The 19884-nt window shown below is 36.9% G+C and overlaps 1 protein-coding gene across 10 annotated transcripts in view; it reads right to left on the bottom strand.

The window, feature by feature from the left end:
* The window catches only part of LOC127832461 (WD repeat-containing protein 49-like), a 90675-nt gene that overhangs the window by 35433 nt on the left and 35358 nt on the right, over positions 1–19884 (bottom strand). For 8 of the 10 annotated variants that reach the window (XM_052357968.1, XM_052357948.1, XM_052357958.1 and 5 more), the window contains 11 exons: positions 18318–18429; positions 17601–17621; positions 11825–11919; positions 11302–11366; positions 10862–11021; positions 8648–8826; positions 6579–6743; positions 5219–5334; positions 3909–4161; positions 2383–2466; positions 754–792 (listed from right to left, as the gene is read on the bottom strand). In XM_052357968.1, the coding sequence (XP_052213928.1) occupies positions 754–792; positions 2383–2466; positions 3909–4161; positions 5219–5334; positions 6579–6743; positions 8648–8826; positions 10862–11021; positions 11302–11366; positions 11825–11919; positions 17601–17621; positions 18318–18429 (1289 nt within the window). The remainder of the gene's footprint in view (positions 1–753; positions 793–2382; positions 2467–3908; positions 4162–5218; positions 5335–6578; positions 6744–8647; positions 8827–10861; positions 11022–11301; positions 11367–11824; positions 11920–17600; positions 17622–18317; positions 18430–19884) is intronic. The other 2 variants (XM_052357995.1, XM_052357987.1) reach the window with 2 other exon arrangements.

Here is a 19884-nt window from a genome sequence, read left to right as displayed (position 1 = left end):
GAAACTAGGTTATTCCAATAAACAACCTGTGAGCTTTCAAATTGTTCATAATACAGCAGTTGGACAAAATGGTTCACAAGATGTCAATGAGGGTACTATGCCGCTCACCTGAGTTTATGATGTAAGGAAAGTGTATAAAGTAACAATGTTATTTTAGTAAATTATTTCCCACACATAAACTTATTTTGGCAAATTTAATATTTAGACAAAAGTTCTATGTTTCATAACCATTAGGCAATACATTTGACATCTGAAGTGTACAACTTTGTTTTGAATTTTTTCAATGTGACCAATTTATCGCTTTTTTTTACCTAGTTTGAAACTCAGCCTATAAATAATTTTAACACAAATTCTTATATAGTTTTTTACAATCGGCTTAAAAAGTTATCACTTTTTATTGACAAAGCAGGGTGAAACAAACTTTAATAATTATTCAATGTCTTGGAATGTGTAAATTGTTTGTATTGTATGGTCCATGTCGCTTGCCCTAAATAAAAGTTCAGCCGACAAGCATTTCACTTCTGACAATGTTTCTGGAGTTTCATTACTCCTATATACCTCTAAAATGTCCATAAAGTAAACGCTCATCCCACTCAACAGAGAGACAACTGACAAAAGTTTATCACAATAGCCCACTATAAGTGCTTGTGCTCTGGAGCACTTTAAATTAGTTGTACTACTGTCAGGGTAAGATATTCTACCAAGTATCACTATATTGCTAGTGTTGTTGCTATCAGTGATTCAATACACTACCTCCTCTATGTCCGATACTTCTGCTAAACTTTCCCTCCGCTACATAACAGCATGAGATAACAATTAATTTTGAATTCATTGTATGCAACACTGATACCGATATACAGTTCAATACAATGTACTCATTGGATCTTTCCTGATTAATTTATTTCGAAGTGAAACAAGCTAACTTTTTTCTTCAAATTGATTATTTGGAATATATTGTTAGGTTTTTGAAAACCAAATACAGGCAACGCAAATAATGTATAATATAAGCATTTTATCAGCGTTTGATTATGATGACTATATTTTCAAGCATTATAGAAGGAGCAAGATTCGTTTTGACTGATTAGTCTGTCCTTAATAAAAAACACATGGAAACAGAATACAATGAACTGAAACACTGATAGTTTACATCTTGAACATGTGTAACTTGTTCTTTGACATCTTAAATGTACAAAACAATAAAGAGTTACATGCCTAACATACAAACTGATTATTGAAATGTCTCAATTATAGTTGCTTATTTAAAAAGAAAGTTTAAATGTTATAAATTAAACATCAGGCATTTAAATGACATAACATTTGCATACATCCCAGTAAATGTTTCTGAGGGAGCGCTAGATGGTATAAAGAATAGAACATAATAATATATGTTAACAAAGCTTCAATTAATATTTTTTAATTGTATAAATAAGAGTTCGACTAAATTATTTAAAATAAAAAGTACTTCTAGCATTTTAACACACACAATCTGAACAATAGATGGTTTAATTGGTAATTTCTATCAAAATATATCTTTAAAGTAAATTCTTATGTTTCTTTTGTACTTGCACTTTCAGTTTCTATTCAAACATCTTATTAAAAAGTCTTTAAAAAAGCAAGTCATACGACAGAACTGAAGCTTGAAAAAATAGATTGTTAACAATTTCAAAAAGGCACACAATAAACAAACTTCAGTGACTATCACAATGTCCGCCATCTTGCTTTGACAGCTTTGCATGTAATAATTCTAGTTCTAATATCAATTATTGTACCCAGGGACCTATACCAACAATGTATAAGTCCCTGTTGTACTGCATGTGAAAAACATTAGACCCATAATTAAATAGTCTACCGCTATGCAATTAATCAATCAATTTATGTGCATATGTTGATGTTGGAAGTCAACTCTACGCACGCATATTTAAGTCAAACATATTTTCTGAGCATTAAAACCCATAGTCCAAAATATTTAATAAGTATTTGGGTGGTTTAATAATGCTATACATCAAAACAGTACCACAATACAAAATACCATTTGAATGCACCACATTATACCCATACCTTGTTATATCATTCAGTGTACACCTAGTATAAATACAGCCTGTGCTCCTATGAGTCTGTCCCTGGGAAAATAGGGCTACATGCAGGTGCATAGTTTTACCCCAGATTAGCCTGTGCAGTACGCACAGGGAGGACATTATCCACATTTTTGGTATTTTTTTATTAGAAAAAAGTCATTTTATAGCAAAAATCCAGTTGAGGCAGATAGTGTTTTCCCTGTTAAGTTGTTTGGACTGCACAGGCTAATCTGGGACTAAGCTTTACGCACGTTCATTAAACCCCATTTTCCCAGAGCGAGGCTTATTTTAACCCAATATTTCTCACCTCACCACCGCTCTGTTTACTCTGCGCAGAAACACGCGACATTGCCCGAGACCTCGGTTGTGAGGAGACTGAGACACTTGTGTTCTAAAGGCAAGAGAAAGAGACCATGAAACTGTCATGAAGAACTCTTAGATTAGTACTAGAGCTTTGTCACAGACGTGACGCATACCCCCACGTGCCGCATTGACACAGACTATTTTGCATGCTGTTTTCACAAAACAATAGAATCTAATTTATGGTGTATTTTTAAGAATTATTCTGCCATTATCATTTATGGCCATTTTTGACCTTTGAACTCAAAGTGTGACCTTGACCTTGGAGAAATCAACATAATTCTTTCATGCGACACACTGTCCAATGATAATGAACAAATGATTTTAAAATCTCACAATGAAGGACATAGTTATGGCCGGGACAAGCTCATTTATGGCCATATGTGACCTTTGAACTCATTGTGACCCTGACCTTGAATATATTGACGTAATTCTTTCGCGCGACACACTGTCAAATGATGATGAACAAATGTGCCAAATGATTTGAAAATCTCACAATGAACGACATAGTTATGGCCCAGACATGCTTATATATGGTCATTTTTGACCTTTGAACTCAAAGTGTGACCTTGACCATGGAGAAATCAACGTAATTTTTTCGCGCTACACACTTTTCAGTGATGGTGAACAAATGTGCCCAATGATTTCAAAATCTCACCATGAATGACATGGTTATGGCCCAGACAAGCTCATTTATGGCTATTTTTTACCTTTGAACTCAAAGTGTGACCTTGACCTTGGAGATATCGACATAATTCTTTCGCATGACACACCGTCCAATGATGGTGAACACATGTGCCAAATGATTTTAAAATCTCACAATAAATGACATAGTTATTGCCCAGACAAGCTCATGTATGGCCATTTTTGACCTTTAAACTCAAAGTGTGACCTTGACCTTTGAGATATCGACGTAATTGTTTTGCGCGACACACCGTCCAATGATGGTGAAAAAATGTGCCACATGATTTTAAAATCTCACAAAAAAGAACATAGGTATTGCCCGGACAAGCTTTCGGGACAGACCGACAGACAGACCGACAAAGTGACTCTTATATAGCCCCCATTACCAATGGTATTGGGGGTGTAATAACTTGAAATGCAGAGTTTCAAGAAATAATTAAAAGAAAAACATATCTGAATGCACAAAGTATACCTATAAAAAAAAAAACGCTTTTTTGAAAGTTGAAGGTAATGTAACAGTTGTTCTTTTATTTCAGAACAATATTTTCCATTGATTTCAAATATCAAAACCATTGAAGTACAATATACCAGGAAATGATCCTTTCAGTATCCTATAATTGAATTTTGAAAAGCAGACTCAGCAATTACACTTTTTACTTAAGTGATGTAGAATAAACACAGCTTGAAAATAAATCCAAGACTAATACATGTACATATATAAGAGAATAAATGACAACACCTAACCCTGAGTACCCCGGGTTACTAAAAGATAACTTTTACTTTTATTACCTCCCTTGTTTTCACATAAGTGCTGTTACGTGACTTGGTCGGCTTTTTCATCCTCTGGGTGAGGTGTTTGGAGGAGTGCTCAGAGTTTGTGTTCCAGATTACAATCTCTCCATCGTACGAGCCTGTGGCCAGGCAGCTGGGCGGCTGGAAGGCTGCACAAAGGATATCCTCTGAGTGCTCCTGACCCCCTTTCCAGTCGGCTGGTTGAACGTGGTGCTGGCGGAAACTTGTGTCTCGGAAAACTGCTATGTATCTGAAGAGTACAATGAAAATATAGAGATTATGAAATCAACACAAAAACAGAGCTAGTGAGATTCTAAAAATAAAACTAAAGAAAGTACTGGATAGAATCTGTAATCAAGCCGAAGAAAGTAGATGTACTTGAAACATTCTGAAATCAACCCAAGAAAAGTACTTGAGTGATTCTGAAATCAACCCAAGTAAAGTACTGGAGAGATTCTGAAATCAACCCAAGAAAATTACTGGAGAGATTCTGAAATCAACCCAAGGAAATTTCTGGAGATTCTGAAATCAACCCAAGAAAAGTAGAGGAGAGATTCTTAAATCAACCCGAGGAAAGTACTGGAGAGATTCTGAAATCAACCCAAGGAAATTACTGGAGAGATTCTGAAATCAACCCAAGGAAATTACTGGAGAGATTCTGAAATCAACCCAAGGAAAGTAGAGGAGAGATTCTGAAATCAACCCAAGGAAAGTACTGGAGAGATTCTGAAATCAACCCAAGGAAAGTACTGGAGAAATTCTGAAATCAACCAAAGGAAATAACTGGAGAGATTCTGAAATCAACCCAAGGAAAGTAGAGGAGAGATTCTGAAATCAACCCAAGGAAAGTACTGGAGAGATTCTGAAATCAACCCAATGAAAGTACTTGAGAGATTCTGAAATCAACCCAATGAAAGTACTTGAGAGATTCTGAAATCAACCCAAGGAAATTACACCTGAGAGATTCTGAAATCAACCAAAATAAAGTACTACATATAAATAAACTCAAACTACTATTAGTAACTGATAATCAAACCGTCATTTTCTGATGGCCTTTCTTCTGTTAAATTTTTAAGTAAATTGTGATTTGTCATAAGACATTATAACATATTTTAAACAATAAATATTAAATTCTTGGAGAACTTTTAAGTGTTTATTAAATGAAAATTTTTATATTTGTTTTAAATAAGGGAATAAAGTACATGTTTAAGGCTAAAAAGCACCCTTCAACAACACTGGTGGCACCCAATATTTGTAACAGTTCAAACTTATAGTACCACTCCAGTACATGTAGTTGCTTCCCTTACTTGGCCCAGCCGACCACTACAGTGCTTCTCTTGAGGTTCACAATCTGACCCACGTCAGCGGGCTGACCACCGGAGCACTCCAGCTCATGGTAGCAGTGACCATTGAAGTCCCAGATCTAAACACAGAAACACACACTTCACTTCTAAGTGATAATATAGGATGCTTGGCTTTAAAGTAAATGAAAGAAATTGTAGAATTGTAAGGCATTAATGGTGCATTAAATATATGAATTGCAAGGCATTAATGGTGCATTAAATATGTGGATTGCAGGCATTAATGGTGCATTTAACATATGAATTGCAAGGCATTAATGGTGCATTAAATATATGAATTGCAAGGCATTTATGGTGCATTAAATATATGAATTGCAAGGCATTAATGGTGCATTAAATATATGAATTGTAAGGCATTAATGGTGCACTAAATATATGAATTGCAAGGCATTAATGGTGCATTAAATATATGAACTGCAAGGCATTAATGGTGCATTAAATATATGAATTGCAAGGCATTAATGGTGCATTAAATATATGAATTGCAAGGCATTAATGGAGCATTAAAAATATGAAACGAATCCTCAAATTTTAAAGTGTATTCATCCATATCATACTGATTTTTCTATTCTATTCCATCAAGTTGCATTTCATCACTGATGAAATCAAGCAATGTAAGCCTACACTTGAGCCTTTCTCTGGCAAAACAGACTGTAATGCACATGCTTAACCATTACCACTTAGATACGTATTTTGACGCATTTGTATTCCCTCAGATAATTAAATTTAATTAAAGAACTTTCTTACTAGATTCAAGTTGTTTAGGCTTCATTTTCAACCCTTAGATACTGATGAGCAGCAAACAGCATAAAACTTGAACAGACTGCGAGTTACTCGCAGGCTGTTCTAGTTTTATCCTGTTTGCATATAGCCATTTTCACTTTGCTTCTGAGTGGGAAAGGGTTAAATTACCATCCCAGATTAGCCTGTGACGTTTGCACAGGGAAATCAGAGACAACACTTTATGCCTAAACTGGATTTTCGCTAAGACAAGAATATTTTTATACGAAAAATACCATACAAGCAGAAAGTACTGTCTCTGATAAGGCAATGTGAACTGCACAGGCCAATGTTGCAACAACACTTTACACAGATGTATTAAACCCCATTTAAACAGAGCAAGCCTTATTAAATTGAGATAATGAGTTTTCATAATAACATCTTTATTATCAATTCCTTGTTCCATTGAATTTGTTGCTTTGAGTATTTGACTCAAAACAACAATGTTAGAATATTTGACTTTCATGCATGTAAAAGAAAAAAAAATCAACACACTTTTGCATTATTTTTTAGAATTTTTACCAACCTTGACACTTCCATCCGTGCTCCCTGTCATAAGCTTGGTTTCCGTGGCATCCTGTGTGAGGCAGGTGACCTCTGCGCTACCATGGCAGTTGTTGAACTGCTTGACCTTCTGACCTGTGTCAATCATCCACATCACCATGGTGCCCCCCTGGCACACACTGACCACCTGCAGGCAGATAGACCTCAAACAGCTGATACCATGTCAATGCAATTTTTTTTAAATTTTATTTGAGACTATCTGGTTAAACGTGGTTTATTGCATGTGTGTAAAATGTTTTGTGAGATTAGTCTTTACAGTCCGCCCATGCTAATCAGAGATGACTCTTTCCCCTGTTATGGTATTGTTGTGTTAAAATTAAAGACTCTTTTTAGTAAAATACCAGTTTAGGCAGACTGTGTCATCCCTGATTAGCCTGTGAATGCTGCCCTGGCTTACATGGGACAACACTTTATGCTCAACCATAACGACCTGTTTATTCAGAGCAAGGCACATTTTATTTTCGTCAAACCTACTCGCACTTTTCCTTGGTAAGCTGGTTTTACCAGTGCAAAAAGCACATATGTATGCCAGTAACTGACAACTACCTTACTGGAATCAGTGGTAGGAGGAAAAAGGGCCATGTTAATGGAAAAATAATTTTAAAAAACAAGAGCTGCGTTTGTTAAACACAGTTCAGTTTAGATCAGTTCAATGCCTGTATCTCCATGATGGCCCTGTATCGCTCCACTGCTGAAAAAAAGGCTGAAACAAATATTCTTGGCATGTGCAAATACTTAACTATAGGCCCTATTTAAGCACATGTACACATTTGTGACACCCTGGACTGGGTCAAATTTAACCCCAGGGCATAATTTGAGCAAACATTGTAAAGGACTACTATTTCTAACTACATACAAAATGTGGTAGCCCTAGGTCCTAGAGCTAAGGACAAGAATATTTTTTAAGTTTTCACAAAATAAGCAAGATATAAGCGTATATAATGTTCAGGTCAGGGTCAAATTTGACCCAAAAGGCAGAGGTAGAGGACTATAAGATGTTACTGCATACCAAATTTGGTAGCCATAGTCTGAATGGTTTTTGACAAGAAGATTTTTAAAGATTTCACAAAATAGGCGCTTTATAAGCGTTTATTCAATTTTGTGACCCCCAGGAGAAGGGTCAAAGTTGACCCCAGAGGCATTATTTGAACAAATTTGGTAGAGGTTTATTAGATGTCACTACATACCAAATTTGGTAGCCCTAGGCCCAATGGTTATGGACAGAAAGATTTTTAAAGTTTTCACAAAATAGGCCCCATATAAGCGTATGTTCAGTTTTGTGACCCCCCGGGCAGGGTCAAATTTTACCCAAGGGGCATAATTTGAACAAACTTGGTAGAGAACTATTAGATGTCACTACATACCAAATTTGGTAGCCCTATACCTTATGGTTTAGGACAGAAAGATTTTTAAAGTTTTCACAAAATAGGCATTATATAAGCATATGTTCAATTTTGTGACCCCCGGGGCAGGGTCAAATTTGACCCCAGGGATAAAATTTGAACAAATTTGGTACAGGACTATTAGATGTCACTACATACCAAATTTGATAGCCCTAGGCCGGATGGTTATGGACAAGAAGTTTTTTAAGTTTTTCACAAAATAGGCCTTATATATGCATATGTTCAATTTTGTGACCCCCCCCCCAGGGCAGGGTCAAATTTATATATATATATAATGGTGAAATAATTTTCCTATAACCGTTATGTAATTGTAAGAAGTTACAATATAATAATGCAATAATGCCTTTCACTACCAACAGCCACTGGAAAATTATAACAAATATTCATAAACCAGAGGTTCAACCACATAACTGTCGTGTATTTGTTTACACATTACATTTTTTATATATCATACACTACTAGACCTATTACTCTTGTGTGTTTTTTAATTCCTACAAATCAGAGCTCCTAATAAGCATTTATTTCCTTAAAATCATTGATAAATAAAACACATTTGTACTATTGAACTCTACAAATGACAAGCAAACTTCACATTTTTATTATGCATGCTGACACACATGTAAAGTACCTGATTGTAGACAGAGTTATACAGTGCTGCTACCACGGGTTTGTCATGTGACATGATCCTGTCCTTGATCTCTGCCTTCATCTCCATGAGTGTGAGCTGGTAGTTGAACGATATGAACAGCCTGTTTCTCTCTACCCCCTGCCTGTCCTTGCCCTCATCAAAGAACAGGCAACTCTGAACTGGAAAGCAAAGAACAGGCATATCTGAACTGAAATGAAAACAGCAGGCAACTCTGAACTGAAATGCAAAGAACAGGCAACTCTGTACTGAAATGCAAAGAACAGGCAACTCTGTACTGAAATGCAAAGAACAGGCAACTCTGAACTGAAATGCAAAGAACAGGCAACTCTGAACTGATATGTTAATAACAGGCAACTCTGTACTGATATGAAAAGAACAGGCTACTCTGAAATAAAATGAACAAGAGCTGTCACCATAGGATAACTTATGCCTCCTATAAACGCTTGATAGAAGTTATGAGCATTTTTCGAAACCTAAACACAGATTTCGAAACCTACCGTAATTACTCTATGTTTTTTTTTGCACTCTAAGTTTTCGGACACCCCCTTTTTTGGCAAAAATAATTATTTTTGGTGACTCTTAATTTTCGGACACACGAATTTCGTCCATAATTAATGTCTCTAATATTTCGGACAGTATATTTTACAGCGCTATTTAACAAAATTTCGGACCTGTTTTTGATATCTAATGACACTTCGATCATAGGGTTTTACAACAAGATTAACATCATAATCAACGCACCATTACATTTGCGTTATTGGGTAAATAACGTTGCAAAACCGGTATTGAACAATGGTTTCATCTGATAGCATAAGCGTTATGACAATTATCAGGGGTAGTGCCAATTAACAGTTCAATTATCTACCGCAATGGAACTACCCATTATCAATAAAATAATTGTGACAAATACTAAATGCTTCAAAGTGTGATGCACCCTATTGCAAGTTTTACAAACAATGGAAGGTGTTAAACAACAGCTATCGGAAATGAAATGATCGGTACATCAAATGCTCATCTTTGAACTCGTTGGTCAAAGTACAATCTTGTAGTAACTTTCTGTCAAATGAATTAAGCATTTAAAATTATTTAAAATAAGCGCGTGCTATTACCGGTAGTCGTTGATACAATTGACGCTATTTTCGGACACTTCAATTTTCGACTCTAAGTTTTCGGACACCTGTATTTTGTGAATATTTTTCTTATCTAAGTTTTCGGACACAAACAAAAATAATTATTTTTAAGTGTCCGAAAACATAAAGCAATTACGGTAAACACGGACCCTAAGTTCAAGGTCAAGATCACAGGGGTAAAAAAATGTGTGCATATGGAAAGGCTCGCCATATACACATGCATACCAAATATGAAGGTTATATCTCAAGGGACATATAAGTTATGAGCATTTTTCAAAACCAAAACGCAGATTTCGAAACCTTAACGCGGACCTTAAGTTCAAGGTCAAGGTCACAGGGGTCAAAATTTTTGTGCGTATGGAAAGGCCTTGTCTATATACACATGCATACCAAATATGAAGGTTATATCTTAAGGGACATAGAAGTTATGAGCATTTTTCAAAACCTAAACGCAGATTTCGAAACCTAAATGCGGACCCTAAGTTCAAGGTCAAGGTCACAGGTGTAAACATTTTTTTCGCATATGGAAAGGCCTTGTCGATATACACATGCATACCAAATATGAAGGTTATATCTCAAGGAACATAGAAGTCATGAGCATTTTTCGATACCTAAACGCAGATTACGAAACCTTAACGCGGACCCTAAGTTCAAGGTCAAGGTCACAGGAGTAAATATTTTTGTGCGTATGGAAAGGCCTTGTCCATATACACATGCATACCAAATATGAAGGTTATATCTTAAGGGACATAGAAGTTATGAGCATTTTTCAAAACCTAAAAGCAAAGTGTGATGGAAAGACGGACAGACAGACAGACGGACAGTCCGATCACTATATGCCCCCTTTTCTTCAAAAGGGGGCATACAAATATTGGAAATTCTGAGAAACTCTAGAGAAAGATCATTACTGCCTACAGATAAAGGTATATGTTATATTTGAGAAACAACCTCTAAACTTGGGGTACAAGCTATAAGCTGACCCATTCAAATATCCTTTCAAATTCCTATACACTATTGATAATAATTGTTTGAATGAAAGATCTATGGTACAAAAAGACCATACCTTCAGGTCCTTTGGGGAACATGCCAGCGAGTCTCTGTATGCAGACTTGTAGCTGCACGTCCCAGATGCGGAGGACCTTGTCCTTAGAGAAGCTGATAAGCTGACCACGTGACTTGATGAACTGCACCTGCACCACGCTAGCCATGTGACCACGCAGGATCTGGCGGGGAAGAGGAGGCATTGTAGAATGGAGCAGTTATGCAAACCCATACATAAAGGATTTAAATGAACACATCAACCCAGAATGTGCTAGATTTCAGAGAAAACACACACTAATAAGTAGGAACAAACAAGATGTATTAAAATCCTGCAAAAACAGTCATCATTATAATTATATAAGCAGCAGCGAAGAAAGTTTTGAAATGTTCAATCTACATTTGTGAGTATGTCCATACCAAAGTTGATTAGAAATAAGAACAAATGTCATGAAATAAACTGACCCCGTTTGGTTTGGAGACGACGTAAGGGTTCCACAGACAGACCTGGTGATTGACACCTGCTGTGGCTGAAACAAATAATAGGGCAGAGTGCTAGACATAGAGCGATATGAGAACAATATCAGTGCTTACCACAATGCTTCAAGAAAAACATAGTTACTAGACATTTAACAATGTCAAAAAATGATTTAAGATACACATTAAGACATAATAAAATTATACAGTTGCGATAACCAAAATAACACTATTGTTCTGTTATTGCTTAAAGTTAACTGGGCCAATTGCTCTGTGAAAAGGGGGTTTAATGCATGTGCGCAAAGTGTTGTCCCAGATTTGCCAACGAAGTATGCACAGGCTAATCAGAGACGACACTTTCCTCTTTAATGATATTTTTTATTAAAATAAAGTCTCTACTTAGCAAAAATCAAGTAAAGGCGGAAAGTGTTGCCCCTGATTAGCCTGTGCAGACTTTATGCACATGCACTAAACCGCTTTTTCACAGAACACAGCTCAACTATGAACGCACCAATAAGATTAAGCTGATCACTGAAGTCAAAGCCATTGACCCCCTGAGGGATGGTGAACAGGGATGTACGCTGAATCTCCTTCTTGCCAGTGGCACTATGGTAAAACACAACAATCTGAGCTGTGCAGTGAGAGAACCAGGCTTGATGTGTGCAGAGTATTGCCACAGATTAGCTTATGCATTCCACACAGAGTTGTCATGGACAACACTTTCCTCTTTTGAAGGAAGTCTTTTCTAGACAAAATCCATAGTAGGCAGAAAAGTGTTGACCCTGATAAGCTTATGCTGACTGCACATTTTATCTGGAATGACGCTTTATGCACATGCACAAGCCCAATTGTTCAAAAACAAAACTCATTTTATATGGTCATATTGGAATCAGTACATTATGACATGAATTTTAAAAGCATCGATTTGTATGAGAATAGTTTAATTAGTCATGGGGCCATGAACAAACAAAATTTATTCCATTTTTTTAACATCAATATTTGCCAGATTTATATACATTTTTATCAGCTTAATAGAGATGTACTTACACAAGTATATTACTTGTAGATATTTAATGTTAAAATAATCTTTAACATTGCTGATTACAAGGATGTCAACAACATTCTAAGCCATTCAGAAAGTGTATGACATAATGCTCTGATGGAAAGGTACAAAAAACACTCATATACCATGAAAGAGTTTGGTTGGAGAAAGACCTTAGAAAATGTTGCAATAAACCACATAGTGTGCTGTTGTATTTTGTCCTTTATACTGGAAAGCGGAAGGAAAATGCATGTGATATGTGATGATAAAGTTATTGGTAGTAAGGAGCTTATTATTCCAACATTATAAAGATAAAAATGGCTACATAAACTTTAACATCTAAACATAATCATGTTGCCAAATGATTGTTCTTAAAGTTGCAATTAAAGGTTAAAATGATTTTTCTCTTATTATTTAAAAAAAAAATCTAACAATTTCAATAAAATTGAACAATTTTTTTTATAGTTCCAAATCATGAACACAGCACATAGAAATAGTTAAACCACAGTAAATAAAAAGTTTCAAAATTAATTACAACATAGTAACATACTTATCAGTACATTTGAGTATCAGAACTACAATAATGAATGTGTTTGAAGTTACATCGAAACAAAACAAGCAAATTCGTAGAATTGATATCCCTCGCCAATATGCTTCTTGACACAAAAGTATTATATTTGACACGCCAAAAAGCATTTTTTCAAGATACAAAGGGCCATAACTCCGTTATTAACAGATGGTCTACAATGCCATTTTGCGTGCATCATCCTCTTATCCATATACATATTCATACCAAGTTTCAATGTAAATCCGCAAAGCACTTCCAAGATATGGCTCCAGACAGACGGATGGCCGGAAAGACGTTAGGACATCGCCAAAACAATATCCCTCCGCATATGGCGGGGGATAATTACAACCTGATAATGCCCTAAATACTATTGGGCCATGCTATGGGAAAACTGTACTTGAAGCCCATAAACCCTAAAATCAACAAATATTTTGTACAGTATTTTGAAACAAGGGCTGTTTGTAAAACATGCATGCCCCCCATATGGGCTGTCAGTTGTAGTGGCAGCCATTGTGTGAATACCTTTTTTGTCACTGTGACCTTGACCTTTGACCCAATGTAAGTTATCATCCGGAAACCATTGTACTATTTCGAGTCACTGTGACCTTGACCTTTGACCTTGTGACCTGAAAATCAATAGGGGTCATCGGCCAGTCATGATCAAGGGGGGAGTGAGAGGGGGGTATAATGTGGGGTGGGGTAATTTATAAGTTAAAATTTTTTAAAAAAAAATTTGGGGTGGGGGTCAGGGGTGGGGGGGGTGAGAGGGGGAGTGGGGGGGGTGGGGGTGGTAGGGGGGGAAAGAGGGGGTATAATGTGGGGTGTGGTAATAAGATGTTTAAAAAAAAAAATGGTGGGGGGGTGGGGGTGTAGGGGGTGGGTGTGAGAGGGGGTAATAATGTGGGGTGGGGTAATTTATTAGATGTTTAAAAAAAATTGGGGTGGGGTCGAGGGGTGGAGGGGTAGGGGGGTGGGGTGTGAGAGGGGGGTAATAATGTGGGGTGGGGTTAGTTATTAGATGTTTAAAAAAAAATGGGGGGTGGGGGGGGTAGGGGGGTGGGGGGGTGAGAGGGGGGTGAGAGGGGGGTATAATGTGGGTGTGGAGAGTTATAAGATGTTTAAAAAAAATAATTTAGGGAGAGGTGGGGGGTGGGGGTGGGGTAGGGGGGTGGGGGGTAGGGGGGTGAGAGGGGGGTATAATGTGGGGTGTGGTAATTTATAAGATGTTAAAAAAAATGGGGGGTGGGGGGTAGGGGGGTGGGGGGTAGGGGGGTGGGTGGTAAGAGGGAGTAATAATGTGTTGGTGTGGTAATTTATAAGATGTTTAAAAAAATGTGTTTTTTTCAATTTTTGGGTGGATGGGGGGGTGGGGGTAGGGGATGGGGGGTGAAAGGGGGTATAATGTGGGGTGTGGTAATTTATAGATGTTTAAAAAAAATTGGGGGATGGGGGGTGGGAGGTGGGGGGGGGGGGTAGGGGGGGTTGGGGTGAGAGGGGGGTAATCATGTGGGGTGAGGTAATTTATAAGATTTTTTAAAACATGGGGGGAGGGTGGGCGTTGGGGGGTAGGGGGGGAGCTGAGAGGGGGGTATAATGTGGGGTGTGGTAATTTATTAGATGTTAAAAAATGGGGGTGGGTGGGGGGGTAGGGGGGGAGTGAGAGGGGGTATAAGGTGGGGTTATTTATTTGATGTTTAAACAAAATGGGGGGTGAGGGTAGGGGGGTTGGGGAGTAGGGGGGGTGGGGGGGGTAGGGGGGGGTGGGGGTAGGAGGGTGGGGGGTGAGAGGGGGGTGGGGTGAGAAGGGGGTTTAATGTGCGGTGTGGTAATTTATTACATGATGTTTAAAAAAAAATGGGGGGGTGATATCCTCTATTCATTAAACATGAAATTTAAACTTATTGCATTTGTTTCCCCTGTATATAAGAAAGATATAATAGTGTATTACCTCCCCTGTCCTGCTTATATTTATATTAATCAACAAAATTAAACATTAACACAATATTTAATATACAAAATATACAAAAAATCTCATATTCTGGTAATATTTTTACTGATCCACTGTATTTTACTCAAAGGATAATGTTTCATTGGACTGATAATTATAGATTTAGGATTACAGACCAGTTGCTTCAGTAATATTGTTCAGAGTTTGCCCTGTTGGCCGCGTATGCATTCTTGAGTTATCATTCAAAAAACCATATTACTATTTCGGGTCACCGTGACCTTGACCTTTGACCTAGTGACCTCAAAATCAATAGGGGTCATCTGCGAGCCATGATCAATGTACCTATGAAGTTTCATGATCCAAGGCCCAAGAGTTCTTGAGTTATCATCTGACAACCACCTGGTGGACGGACCAACAGACCGACAGACCGACTGACAGACCGACATGAGCAAAGCAATATACCCCCTCTTCTTGGAAGGGGGGCATAAAAATAAAGTAAACACATAAAAAAACATTGCTCCTTATAGCAATAGCCAGATTTCAACACTAAATGACTTTGGTTGTCTGGTAAAAATGATTTATGAAAATAAAAAATGCTCTCTTTTGTTTTTTGCGACACTATAATGTTAAAAACATGTTCATGTACCAAGTTAGTGTTTGTGCGTTGTTGAAAAGATATCATTGAGGGAAATGAAAATGGAATAAAGTGCTCCACACAAAAATAAAAACCAGCATTTTGTATTTCTTTAAAGCTATTGGCTATTGCTATAAGGAACATTGATTTTTATGTGTTAACTTTATTTTTGTAAAGATTATAAAAAATATTTGTTGATTTTGAGAATTTAAGTTACTTAAGTTCAATGGGTCATTGTAGACCTGAAATGGACCACTAGTCACCCAGCTCAATGGGTCATTGTAGACCTGAAATGAGCCACTAGTCACCCAGGCGTGACTAGAAGCCTATTCATGTCACCCTGGGGTGACTTCAAGCCAATTCTTGTCACTCGCAGGTTACTAGAAGCCGATTCATGTCACCCTGAGGTGACTTCAAGCCGATTCTAGTCACCCGGGGGTGGCTAGCGTCAGCTTGAAGTCACCCCAGGGTGACATGAATCCGCTTCAAGTCAACCCCAGGTGACTTCAAGCTGATTCAGGTCGACAATGACCCAATGAGCGTTACTTAAATACATGTGCACAAAATGGTGTACCAGATAAGCCTCCAGGATGACACCTTCGGTACATGTATTAAGCCCTGTTATCCCACAGCTAGGCTCAAGTTTACTATTTGTCAGGAATAACTACTATGAACATCATATACTGCAGTGGAAATGTGCATATGTACAAAGCTTATACTGGTTAAAGTACTGATTCTTGATAAAAAATATTGCTCTCTCTAAATGAATTATAAACTGTATGTGTCCATTTTTTTTTTTTTTTCCAAAACAAAACCTTATTTTTCTAAAATTGTTAAGTGTCACAAAATTGGTAAAACATGAGAATCATGATAAATTTTTCACAAAGGAAAACAGTGAAATTAGACACTTGAAATGCGCTATATCACTTTTTTGGCTATACTTAATTACTGGTCATTCTCACTATATATAATCAACTCCATTTAAATCGCAAATAATTCTTGTTATTTCTCTTAAAATGATAAGAATCAATGCAAGCTTCTATATTGACACATAAATTCAAGACAACTGAAACTAGAGCTTGTCACAGACGTGACGAATACCCCCATATGTGGCATTGACACAGAATATTTTACATGTTGTCTTCACATAAAAACAGCGGACACCATGCTCAATGGTTAATACACACTAATAGACCCCGTGACCTAGTTTTTGACCTGGCATAACCCATGTTGGAACTTGACCTACGCATCATCTAGATACAACTTCTGACCAAGTGTGGTGAAGATAGGATGAAAACTACTTGAGTTAGAGAGTGGACACCATGCTGAATGTGTAAAACGTACTAAATGACCCCATAACCTAGTTTTTGATCTGGCATGGCCCATGTTCTAACTTGGCCTTAAGATCATCTAGATAAAACTTCTGACCAAGTTTGGTGAAGATAGGATGAAAACTACTTGAATTAGAGAGTGGACACCAAGCTGAATGTTAACAAACGCACTAAATGACTCACTACCTAGTTTTGGGCCCAGCATGGCCCATGTTCAATCTTAGCGTAGAGATCATCTAGATAAAACTTCTGATCAAGCATGGTTAAGATATTGGATGAAAACTACTTGAATCAGAAAGAGAACAACATGCTGAATGTTTAAAACGCACTAAGTGACCCTGTGACTAGCGTTGGACCCCGCATGACCCATATTCAAACTTGACCTAGACATCATCTAAATACAACTTCTGACCAATTTTGGTGAAGATCGAATGAGAACTACTTGAATTAGAGAGCAGACACCATGCTCAATGTTTTAAACGCGCTAAATGACCCCCTTGACCTAGTTTTTTGACCCAGCATGACCCATATTTGAACTTGACCTAGACATCATCTAGATACAACATCTGACCAAGTTTGGTGAAGATCAGATGAAAACAACTTGAATGAGAGAGCGGACACTTAATATGGACCAACAGACCGACCTACAGATCAACCGACACACAAGTTCACTCCTATATACCCCCCTAAATTTCATTTGTGGGGTTATAACAAATCGCCAACATAAAAATAGACTGTGGTGTGGTGTGCTGGTCTATAATTACCTGGGCATATATCTCCAGTTGCTTGAAAATGAGTTAACATGTACATGAGAAATGAGCTTATGAGACACATGCTTATTGTATAACCATGATTGATTTTATACTTGTCATCATTGACATCAATGTTACAGAAAAATAGATTTCAAATACATTTTAATACGTATACAGGAGCCTGTGAGTTGTATCAGGAATGCAGAATGTTTTCAATTTTGAATAAGTTTATTTCAAAAACTTTTGAAGATTTCATATCTGAAGACAAATCATTGAAACATACAGTATCTTGCTCCAGTTATTACAATCCATCTAACAAATGCCTATTGTTCTATAAGGCATCAACCAAGAGATTTGGCACAATATGAAGATCTGTGAAACCAAATAACAGAATGAACTTTTACTGAGATGTATCAAACTATAATTGTCAGACCTTTAACAAACAATATTGAAAAATGAAAGTGAGACCTTTAACAAAGGATATCAAATACTTAATGTCAACCCTTATAAACAACATATTACTCACCCTTAATGTTGGAGGTTATAAAATCATATGTTACTAATGTAACTAACCCTCATTTTTGGATCTTAAAAATGACAAATAACTATGCTTAATATAGGTCCTTACAAACACTAGGTATCTTAACACAAGTATTGGACCTTAAAGACGTCAACAATTAAAAAGTAATACCTAGATTTGCCAAACATGTCAGGATGAGTAAGACTTACTGTCTGTTAGGTTGGTTGACGGAACTGTGTTTCTCCATCCAACCAATGGCGAGAGAGCGCTGAGTGCTAGAGGCGCAGCTGATGAAGCACTCAAGGTAATGAGAGTAGCGCACTGAAACACACAAATACCAGGATTGGTGAATATATACACGCTTTGTTCTCCATAAACATTTGAGAAGGCAGTTAAATTTTGAAAGTATAGTCAGCAACTTAGAACTAAACAGACCTTTCATGCGCTGTTTTAAATTGATATTTTGGAGTAATGTATACGGAGTCAAGATTATTATCAACTGCCAGCTGCCGGTGCTGCAAGAGGACACTGTAGACGTATATTAAAATGTGCTAGATTTTGGAGTAAAAACACAAAGCTATGCATAAAAGGAAAGCTGACCTTTTCAAAATTCTTTTAAAATCATAACCATATAATAAGGAGCCTACAGTACAACTTGTTCACATTTTAACTACCCTTATGATCTACGTTCTTGCTAGCCCATTTATTTACCTCAATAAAATTATTTAAAAAATTAGAAAAAAAACTCAATATAATTACTGCTTCTTTGTTACTTACCGCCCTTATTTGACAACTACTGTGCTTTTTTTAAGCCTGGCACAATGTGTAAAATGTTTAGCTTAATCTGTAAAAGGTATATTTACCAATATTATATTATTATATTTAGCATGTGGTCAATCAAGCAATGAGTTGAACAAAAAGGATTCATCTTTCAGTGGTATTTCCAATTACATGTTGGCAGAATCAATATAATTTTAATCTAGGACAACAAACTTGAACAAACAAACATGACGAGTAATCTATTTTTATTTACCGGTCTATCTTGGTCTTATAATAATTGCTACTCCGTCTGCAAAAACTGAGCTAAATGCAGTCTGAACAGGCTAATCAGAACCAAATTGTTTGACATTAACAAGATTTTTGCTTAGAAAAGATTTCCTTTAAAAGAAAAATACCAATAAAGTGAAAAGTGTTGTCCCTGATAAGCCCAGGCTAATCTGGAACGATACCATACACACATGCATTAAGCCCTGGTTTTCTAGAGCAAAGTTCATATTACCGTAAAAGTATAAAAATATCACTGAAAAAGTTTCACTGCCTGAAAGCAATCTTTAAAAAGAAAAGGTCCACACCGCTAAATGACATTCATGCGTAAATGTATTATGCCATGATTTTAATTGAATTGTAAATGCCTGTACCTTGTATGAGTTTGTATAATGTAAATTGTAAACAAGGGACAAAATTGTCACAAAACCAGATTTTCAATAAAAAAGGATGATAAAAGGAAACAACTACAACTCGAAATGTGCATTGCTACTGATTGTTCATCACAGTTTTCCCCTTGTTTCAAAATCAATCTATTTTTAGGCGTGGCAACCTTGACCTTGGAGATATCTACATAATTCTTTTGAGCGACACACCGTCAAATGATGGTGAACAAATGTGCCAAATGATTTTTAAATCTGACAATGAATGACATAGTTATGGCCTGGACAAGCTCATTTATGGCCATTTTTGACCTTTGAACTCAAAGTGTGACCTTGACCTTGGAGATAT

Source organism: Dreissena polymorpha, chromosome 1 (genome assembly GCF_020536995.1).
Source record: "Dreissena polymorpha isolate Duluth1 chromosome 1, UMN_Dpol_1.0, whole genome shotgun sequence".
NCBI classification, from domain to species: Eukaryota; Metazoa; Mollusca; class Bivalvia; order Myida; family Dreissenidae; genus Dreissena; species Dreissena polymorpha.
The sequence above is the reverse complement of the archived record's forward strand: the minus strand, read 5'-3'. Positions and strand labels throughout refer to the sequence as shown.